This window comes from Rattus rattus, chromosome 12 (assembly GCF_011064425.1).
Source record: "Rattus rattus isolate New Zealand chromosome 12, Rrattus_CSIRO_v1, whole genome shotgun sequence".
Classification (NCBI taxonomy): Eukaryota; Metazoa; Chordata; class Mammalia; order Rodentia; family Muridae; genus Rattus; species Rattus rattus.
This window is the reverse complement of record NC_046165.1, coordinates 70414188-70424249: the sequence shown is the minus strand read 5'-3', so window position 1 is coordinate 70424249 and position 10062 is coordinate 70414188. Positions and strand designations below refer to the sequence as shown.

Here is a 10062-nt window from a genome sequence, read left to right as displayed (position 1 = left end):
ACGGTCTGAACTCAGCAACTCCATAGCCCCTAACACAGTGCATAACAGTTGACTGCTGCTTGCAGACAGGGTCTCGTGTAGCCCACGCTGGCCTCAGCTTTGCTGAGCGACTGAGGAAGACCTTGATCTCCTGATACTACTGCCTCTACCTGCAGAGTCCCAAGGCTCATTCCTGTTTGGGTTTGTTTAAATTTGTTTTGTGTCCCTGAGATGGTGTCCTCACACTTGTAATCCTCCTGCCTCAGCCTCCCTATTGCCGGAATTACAAGCACAGACCACTGTACTCAGTCTTAATGTTTGTTGTATGGTAAAATGAGTTTAAAGCCATTTTACTTCTTAATCCATCTGGAATGTTTGTGTGCGCATAGTCATACATCTTCCTCAAATGCGGCTTGGCTGACAGGACTAAGAGATGCCTACAAAGCTGTGTGTTCTTGGTCATAAGAACGGAAGAGAAGGTCTGGAGAGATGGCTCAGCGGGTAAGAGCACTGACTGCTCTTCCAGAGGTCCTGAGTTCAATTCCCAGCCACCACGCAGGTGGCTCACAACCATCTGTAAGGGGATCCAATGCCCTCTTCTGGTGTGTCTGAAGACAGCTACAGTGTACTCAGATAAATAAAATAAATTAAAAAAAAAAAAAAAAAAAGATGTGGGGGTTGAGGATTTAGCTCAGTGGTAGAGCGCTTGCCTAGCAAGCACAAGGCCCTGGGTTCGGTCCCCAGCTCCAAAAAAAAGAAAAGAAAAAAAAAAAAAGATGTATTAAGAAAACAAAAAGAGTGGTTTTGTTCATTTGTGATGTTTGTTTCCACTGTTGTTTTTATTAAGACAGGGTCTCACTTTGTAGACCAGGTTGGCCTAAAACTCATAGAAATCCACCTTCCTCTGCCCCCTGAGTGCTGGGATTAAAGGCATGCTTGACTAGTTTTGTTTTTCGTTTTGAAGACAGGATTTCACTATATAACCCAGGCTACCCAGAAACTCACTATATAGCTCAGGTTGGCCTGGAAGTCACAGCAGCAGTCCTCCTCCAATTCAGCTTCGAAATGCTGGAATTCTAAGCATGAGTCACTATGCCCAGCAGCATGAGAAATGTTTAAACTTTAATTTTCTTACATGTAATATGGAAATAATAAAATTTTCTCATATAATGCAACAAACAATAACTATCATTTTAAAAATCCAAACAATAACTATCATATCTACACCCTAATTCCAAATAGCGGTAAACCCATGATCCCCTGCTCAGATTAGAAAGCCCATGACCAAAACTTCCCACCAGGGGGCAGTATCACCCTGGACTGCTCTGTTCGGCCTCCGTGGCAGCACAAGACCAGCAAGTGTTTCTCCTGAGCTATGGGTACAAGTGGGATGTGGGGGACAAACAAAGTCAGAGATGGGACGTGGATCAAGGCCTCTCGTTTCTCTGGCCCATCTTCCTTTGCATCCCAGGCTCCTCTGAGGCACTGTTTATGCTTGGGAATAAGCATTTTCTGGGTTGCCGTTCACGGGGATGGGTAGGTGGGTGGTGGGTGGGGGCGGGCGACCCTCCCTTGCCTTCTATGTAAGTTCTACTACCCCACCAGAGTCTCCAGCTCCGCTTCAAGTGGAAATGTTAAGAAAGCAGAGTTTTTTTTCTAGGCTGCCGGAGGCGCCTCCTGATCTGAGCCGTCCATTTCTGGGACGTAGAGTGACAGGAGCCGGTTATCCTTGTTATAGAGTGTACTCGTCCTTTTCCACCTTGATTTCAATGAACGAGTTCAAGTCAGGACAGGATGTCTTGTGGGGCTGGTCGTAGGATGGAGAGACAGGCCCTTTCTCATTGCCTCCTCCTTCCTCTTCTTGGAAATTGGGGTTGTAAAGCTCGGGAGGAAGGAGCTGGGCTTCCACGGAAGGCAGTCTGTCTGAGGGCGGCCCGTACACACGGTTGGCTTTGGTGCCGTGCTTAGAGTTAGCATCCAGGTGATAGCAGAGCTCCGTGAGGCGCTGGGCCCTGAATCGGGGAGAGCGGGCCACCCACACCCCTGGCTCATTAAGACTGTCCTCCTCGTCGGACATCAGTTCTTCTGTCACGTCCTTCCACAGGTGCTGGTCCTCGGGTCCAAAGTGCCTCATGATACTGGACCGATTGGCGAAAAGCTATGGTGGGTCACAGGGCAGAGATTAGGAGAACAGACTATTGGTTGGTAGAAAGGGTTTATGTTGGTATGGAGGAAATTTAAAAATGTGTGCCTGAAGGAACCCAGTGTTCAAGTCCGATCCTGGTTGGAGCAGGCTCACCCTCCTGCCTGTCTACCCTCCAGTCTGCCAACCCTGTTCCCAGATGCTGTACCCTTCCGGCTGTCCCCCACATTACAGCTCATTAGGAAGTAGGGTTTCAGATCCCAAAAGGGAGGCCTACAGACTTACCCGATATCGGCGACTTCGAAGTTTTTTCTCCTCTTTCTCCTTTAGACCTTTGAAAGGGTTGAGAGAGTTTCGGTACTCTCGCCTCTTGGTAAGGAAGTAGGCCACACAGGCTCCTAGGGAAGGGAGACAGCAAGAAACCATCTTCTTGCAAAGTCCCTGGCCTGTACACTGCTCGCCGAGTGGAAGGTTCGAATCCACTCCGCAGTCTGGGCTTTCCTGAACAGGCAGATGCAGAATTCCACAGTCCAGTGCTCTTGGTTTAGGGCCCTTTGAGTGTCTTCACCTCTAAAACTAACTCCTCCCAGAAATCACTCACGACAAACAGGTAACTCCAGCTGCTTCTATGCATTCAACTCTTGCCTCAAACGCACTGTTGCTACTCTATCAATCGCTCTCAGGATCTGCAGCTGCACAGCACCTCAGTAATAGCTTTAAATGACCCACGGGTAAGGAGTAGAAAACTTAGGCCACAGTGGGTTTTTTTTTTTAATGTACCTGGGTGCCTTGCCTTCCTGCATGTGTGCACCACATCTAGACAATGCCCTCAGAATCCAGAAAAGGACATCAGATCCCCTGGAACTGGAGTTACAGACTGTTGTGAGCTGCCATGTAGGTTCTGGGACTTGAACCCAGGTCTCCTGGAAGAACAGTCAGGGCTCTTCAACTCTTAACCACTGAATCACATCTTTGGCCCCAGAACATAGTATTCCGGGTCAAAGGGGCTGGCTTCTGGTTTGGCAAGATGGTTTATAGGGTAGAGGCTTGAAGTGATCCTCTGAGGTACCATACCATGACCTAGCTACCAGACGTAGCTGTCATGAGCTACTTTTAAAAGGATTTATTTTCCTTTTAAATGTGAATGTTCTATCTGCACGAACACCTGAATTACATAAGAGGGCATCAGATCCCATATGGATGGCTGTGAGCTACCATATGGTTACTGGGAATTGAACTCAGGACCTCTAGAAGAGCAGACAGTGCACTTACCCGCTGAGCCATCTCTCCAGCCCACATGGTATGTTATTTGAACACCACCTAAATCATCCCCATGCTTCCTCCCTCCCAACCAAGGCAGAGAGCCGGAGCAGAGGGAAGCCAGCACCCTTCCTTACCTTTCAGCTCCTTGTCAGTGTAATTGTGGGGACTCGCCATCAGCTCCTGCTTGAGCTTTTCCAGAAGGAACTTCACTACTGAAATATTCCAAGACGACTTAATGCTGACAGAGGAGGAAAATAAAGAAGTGAGGCAGACGACATTTGAAGAGCAGGAGCAGACAGACGCACTTCGAATGAGTTAGCTTTGCAGTAAAGACCTTGGCATGATACAAGCATCTCCCCTGTCCCGCTTCCCTCTCAGCAAAGCGTCCTATACGCCTCTTCCCCTCAGGAAACCATACCTTTCAGACCCATTGAATCTCTTGTCATTGGTGATGTGGTTGTGCACATTGTGGACCAGTTTCTAGGGGAGGGGAGAGAGAATCAGGTCAGGAGTAGACAAGAAAACTTTCCTCTGGTCCCCTCAGGGATTGTCCCCATGTGTGTGGGTTCTCTGGCTGAATCATTTCTACGTCCTAGGCACCATCTTTTACTACGTCCTTTCTTAACGAAAGATCTAAGTTAGGATTTACATTTTTGCTTTTCTTTTTTTAAGCCAAACTCTCATGTAGCCCAGGATGCCTGCAAACTTCTTACATGGTCAGGCTGGTCTTGAACCTCTGCTCTTCATGCCTTTAGTACCCAAGGACTGGGATTACAGGCACGTGCCACCATGCCCAGCTATCTATATTTGAGTACAGGTGTGTTCTGAAATTATCTATTAATCAATGACCCACTACTTAGATGTGGTGGCACCGGCCTTTAACCCCAGCACTCAGGAAGCCTCTGAGTGCCACTGAGAGACAAGTGGCCAGCCTGGTCTACAGAGCAAGTTTTACAGCAGCTTGGAAAGAAAATGAAAGATTATCCCAAGTCTGAGAAGTACACACAGGAGACTTGAAAATCACAAATCTATAATGGCGGAAACGCAAACTGGGAAGTGCCTCAGGGAGAGCAGTTCTGCCTTTCTTTTTTTTTTTTTCCGGAGTCAGGGGACCAAACCCAGGGCCTTGCTCTTGCTAGGCAAGCGCTCTACCACTGAGCTAAATCCCCAACCCCCAGTTCTGCCTTTCATGGCACCAAGCAGTTGTCAATTTTGGTCATACACATCTCTCTTCTTTAAAAAATGTGCATTTACTTGTGTGTGTGTGTGTGTGTGTGTGTGTGTGTGTGTACACCCACCACGTGTGTGCGGGAACCCACAGGAGTCAGAAGAGGCAACAGATCAGGAACTGATGTTATAGGTGGCTGTGAGCTATGTGGGCGTTGGGAATCCAGCCCATGTCCTCGGCAAAAGTAGGAAGCATCCTTAACCCTGAGCCACCTTTCTAAGTCAGTTTAGTCTACTGGGCATTTCCTTTTGCTTTGTGGTTTTGGGGTTTGTGTAGCCCTGGCTGGCCTGGAACTGTCTACGTAGACCAGGCTGGCTTCAAACTCAAGACTTCTGCTTACCTCTGCCTCCCTAGCACTGCCACATGGTCCCACCGACATTTTTGTTTTCTTTTGTTTTTTTTTTGTTTTTTTTTTTTTTTTTTTTTTTTTTTTTCCTTTTTTTTTTTTCGAGCTGGGGACCGAACCCAGGGCCTTATGCCCTAGGTAAGCGCTCTAGCACTGAGCCAAATCCCCAACCCCTGTTTTTTGGTTTTTTTTTGTTTTCTTTTGTTGTTGTTGTTGTTGTTGTTGTTGTTGTTGTTGTTTTGAGACAGGATCTCTCTACATAGCCCTGGCTGTCCTGGAACTTACTATGTAGGTTTTGAACTCCTAAAGCTCTGCCTGCCTCTGCCTCCTGGGTGCTGGGATTAAAGGTGTACATCATGGCTGGCCTCCAAATGAACATTTTTAGTTAAAAAGTTCTGTTGGAGGGGTTGGGGATTTAGTGCAAGGCCCTGGGTTCAGTCCTCAGCTCCAAAAAAAAAAAAAAAAAAGTTCTGTTGGAGACTGGAGAAATGGCTCAGTGGGCTCAGTGGTTAGAACACTTGGCTGCTCTTCCAGACGGCCTGGGTTTGATTCCCAGCACCCACGTGGCAGCTCACAGCCACCGGCAACTCCAATTACAAAAGTTCAGATGCCCTTCCGGTCCTCCAAGGGCACCGTGTATACATGGTGCACAGATGTATGTGGGCAAAACACCCACAGGTATAAAAATACATTAAAAAAAAGTGTTATTGGTCCCAGGTGGTGGTGCATGCCTGTAATCTCAGCACTTGGAAGACACATGTATACTCATTCACACGATGTATACACAATAATAGTAATAAAATACATTTTTTAAAACAAAAGTCATTGGATTGGGGAGATGTCTTCATGGGCCTGACTTCGATGCTCCGTAGCCACATGAAAATTCCAAGCCTGGCATGATGGCCATGCCTTTAATGTCAGCACACAGAATTGAGAAGCAGGCAGATCTCTGAGTTTGAGGCCAGCCTGGTCTATATAGAGTTCCAGGACAGCCTGAACCACAAACACCATCTCAGAAAAAAAAAAAAAAAGTCTTCAGAACTCTGATCCCAGTTTTGCTAATGCCACATGAGAGTTTGAAGACAGCTTTCAATGAATTTCCCTTGTCTTCTGTCTGGTCTAAATAGCCTCCGTCCTGATGATTTTCAGACTTTCTAGACAGAGGTCTCATGAGGAGCAGGCTCTGTGATAGCCTGTGTTGAAGTGAAAACTGAAGGTTTCTTTGGAAAGTCGGTTGGATGGTGTTTTGCTGGGGCAAACACGTGAGGAACATTTAGCGGAAATGGACACAGGTGTAAGGCTAAGGCAGACTCATGAAGGAACATTTCGCTGAAGCAGACACGAGAGAGGACGTTCTGCTAAAGCAAGCACGTGAAAGGACATGTGATGAAGGATTCTTTGCTAACGACAAGCATGTATTGGTCTGCCTTACACTGCGTAGTTGAGCTGCAGTTGATGGGACTTCATAGAAAAAAGGCACCAAAAACCTTCTGGTGGTGTGCTGCCGTTTCTTGTAGCTTCTGTGGACTCAGGCAGATTGGACGTGTGTGCTGAGACAAGCTAGCCGTGCAACACTTGTGGGGCTCAAGTTTTTGCTGATCTTCACTTCCCTGAGAGAGAGGCATATCAAGAACTTCTCCTGGTGTTCCTGTTGGTCCCTCTGGCTGACTCGAGCCAAGGCTGAGGCCTGGCTGTCTCTGCTAGGTCGTGTCACTACTGATGCTATCCCGACTCTGCAGAACTGGTCTGCTGGTGTATCTGTGAGGTGTTTGCGAGTGGATCAAGCTGCCACTGCCTGCTCACCTGTGAATTGAACTGCCGATTTCCAGGGGAGCTGCCCCAAAGAACCTCTCTAAACAGGTCTGCTCCCCCTGACCCCCGTATCCTTTCTCTCCCACTACTTCTGGAAGGTTGTGGGCTACAACAGAGATAAAGCATTTAAGAACCATCATTAGGGCTGGGGATTTAGCTCAGTGGTAGAGCGCTTGCCTAGCAAGAGCAAGGCCCTGGGTTCGGTCCCCAGCTCCGAAAAATAGAAAAGTAAAAAAAAAAAAAGAACCATCATTAAAAATAGGATTAGGGGTTGGGATTTAGCTCAGTGATAGAGCGCTTGCCTAGAAACGCATAAGGCCCTGGGTTCGGGTCCCCAGCTCGAAAAAAAAAAACCAAAAAAAAAAAAAAAAAATAGGATTCGAGGGCTGGAGAAATGGCTCAGTAGTAGTTAAGAGCACTGAATGCTCTTCCAGAGGTCCTGAGTTCAAGTCCCAGCAACCACATGGTGGCTCACAACCATCTGTAATGAGATCTGATGCCCTCTTCTGTTGTGTCTGAAGACAGCTGCAGTATAGTTATATATAATAAATAAATAAACCTTAAAAAAAAATAGGATTTGGGGGTTGGGGATTTAGCTCAGTGGTAGAGCGCTTGCCTAGCAAGAGCAAGGCCCTGGGTTCGGTCCCCAGCTCCGAAAAATAGAAAAGTAAAAAAAAAAAAAGAACCATCATTAAAAATAGGATTCGAGGGGTTGGGGATTTAGCTCAGTGATAGAGCGCTTGCCTAGGAAACGCAAGGCCCTGGGTTCGGTCCCCAGCTCCGAAAAAAAGAACCAAAAAAAAAAAAAAAAAATAGGATTCGAGGGCTGGAGAAATGGCTCAGTAGTAGTTAAGAGCACTGACTGCTCTTCCAGAGGTCCTGAGTTCAAGTCCCAGCAACCACATGGTGGCTCACAACCATCTGTAATGAGGTCTGATGCCCTCTTCTGTTGTGTCTGAAGACAGCTGCAGTATAGTTATATATAATAAATAAATAAACCTTAAAAAAAAATAGGATTTGGGGGTTGGGGATTTAGCTCAGTGGTAGAGCGCTTGCTAGAGCGCTTGCCTAGCAAGCGCAAGGCCCTGGGTTCGGTCCCCAGCTCTGGAAAAAAAAAATAGGATTTGAAAAAATTGAAGTTATACTGTGTTTCGCCTGCAAGGGAGAATGGGAACTGAGTCTGTCATCTGGATCGAGTCAGAGAGAGCATCACTTCCTGTGCTTGGGAGTAAATCTGAAGATAGCATTACCTTCCTTAGCCACACCTCACCACTCAAAGTCATAGGCTCATGCTGCAACTGAAACTCTGAGCTTCTGTTGTTGTTTTGGATTTGGTTTTTTTTCTTCTTCTTCTTCTTTTTCTTCTTTTTCTTCTTCTTCTTCTTTTTCTTCTTCTTTTCTTCTTCTTCTTTTTCTTTTTCTTCTTTTTCTTCTTTTTTTTTTTCTTCTTCTTCTTTTTTTTTTTTTTCTTTTTTTCGAGCTGGGGACCCAACCCAGGGCCCTGCGCTTGCTAGGGCAAGCGCTCACCACTGATTTGGTTTTTTGAGAGAAGGTTTCTCTGTGTAATAGTTCTGGCTGTCCGAGATCTCACGTTATAGATCGGGCTGACCTTGAGCTCACCGGGATCTGCCTGCCTCTGCCTCCTGAAATTACAGGCGTGTGCCACCGCACCAGGCTGACTTTGAGCTTTAATGCAAGGTATTTTCTTCTGTTACATTTAGCTTTGTCTTTTCTAATTATATTTCCATCCCAAGCCCCTGCAGCCAGTGGAAGCTACCCAGTCCCAAATATGTATCTCCCTATTTGCAAATCCTCAACTTATCCCCCATCTTTACTGAGTGATCATAGAAAACAGGAAAGTACTACCAGCTTGTTTCAGGCTCCCCTCTTTAAAGCGCACTGGTGCTGTATTAGCCCCGAATACCACATAGTTTTACTTTATCACTTTGAAGTCAGGTATGGTGGCTCAAGACTGTAATCTCAGCATTTGGACGACAGAAGGAGCTCTTGCAGTCTGAGGCTGGTCTGAACTACATAGAGCATGGGCTAAAGAGATGGTTCGTCAGTTTAAGAGCACTTGGTACCTGCCCTCCCAGGGGACTCAAGTTCAGTTCTCAGCATCCATATGGTGGTTCATAACTATCTCTAACTCCAGTGCTGGGGGATCCAATCCCCTCTTCTGATTTCCATGGACACTGTATGCATATGATGTAGACATACAAGTAGGCAAAACACTCACACATGTTCACACACATAACATCTAAAATAAGATAAAATATTAAAAAACAAACAAACAAACAAACAAACACAGAACAAAACCAGAGGCCAGAAAGGTAGCTCTCAGTTGGTAAAATCATTTGCCACACAAGCCCAAAAACCTGTTGGATTCCTGGACCCTGTGTAAAAGCAGAAAGAACTGACCTCATAAAGTCGTCCTCTGGCATCCACATATTCACAGTGACATATGTGTCCCTCCATCATATATAACATACTGCTTGTCTCTCTCTCTCCTCACCCCCCCCCCATGGCAATGTAAACAGGAATGCAGCTCAGTTTAGGGTGTTTGCCTAGCGTGCACGAAGTCCTGGGTTCCATCCTGAGCACTCTTTGCAACCAGGCAGGGCAGCCCATATTTGTAAGCCCAACACTTGGGAGGAAGAGGCAGGACTAAAAAGGTCAAAGTCAGCTTCAATACCATAGGGAGTTTGGAGCCAGCCTGAACTGCATCAAACAGTAACCTTACAAAAGGGGGCTGGAGAAAGCTTAGTAGTTGAAAACACCAGCTGATGCCGCAGAGAACCAGGATTCAGTTCCCGGCATCCACAGGGATTGGCCGATCTGTGTGCTCTTCAGCTCCCGTGGGCACCGGGCTCACACACAGTGCATCTGAATATTCATAGAAATTTAAAAAAAAAAAAGGGGGGGGGGTTGGGGATTTAGCGCAGGGGGAGAGAACTTCCCTAGCAAGCGAAAGGCCTTGGGTTCGGTCCCCAGCTCAGAAAAAAAAAAAAAAAAAAAAGATCCTGGCCTTTAGTCCTAGTACTCCAGAGGGAGAAGCAGGAGGATCTATTCGAATTCGAGGCCAGCCTGGTCTACGAAGTGAGTTCTAGGACGGCCAGGGCTACACAGAGACCCTAACCTGAAAAATTAAAATAAAAACCAAAAGGAAACAAAAACCTAGAGACTAAAGTCCAAATGTTCGGGATCACAGCGGAGTAGCAAATGGGTTCATAAGGAGTGTGAGTTCTCAGAAAAGGAAAGCAGCTACCCATCTTCCAAGGCTTGGAAGAG

The 10062-nt window shown here is 46.6% G+C and overlaps 1 protein-coding gene across 5 annotated transcripts in view; it reads right to left on the bottom strand.

Annotated features, from left to right (window-relative positions):
* Positions 1 to 1081: 1081 nt before the first annotated feature.
* Positions 1082 to 10062, bottom strand: part of C12H14orf93 (chromosome 12 C14orf93 homolog) — a 31231-nt gene continuing 22250 nt past the window's right edge. For all 5 annotated transcript variants that reach the window (XM_032917991.1, XM_032917988.1, XM_032917989.1 and 2 more), the window contains exons 4-7: positions 3804 to 3865; positions 3520 to 3623; positions 2408 to 2520; positions 1082 to 2137 (exon numbers count right to left, since the gene is read on the bottom strand). In XM_032917991.1, coding sequence (XP_032773882.1) covers positions 1712 to 2137; positions 2408 to 2520; positions 3520 to 3623; positions 3804 to 3865 — 705 coding nt within the window. In that variant the 3' untranslated portion in view covers positions 1082 to 1711. The remainder of the gene's footprint in view (positions 2138 to 2407; positions 2521 to 3519; positions 3624 to 3803; positions 3866 to 10062) is intronic.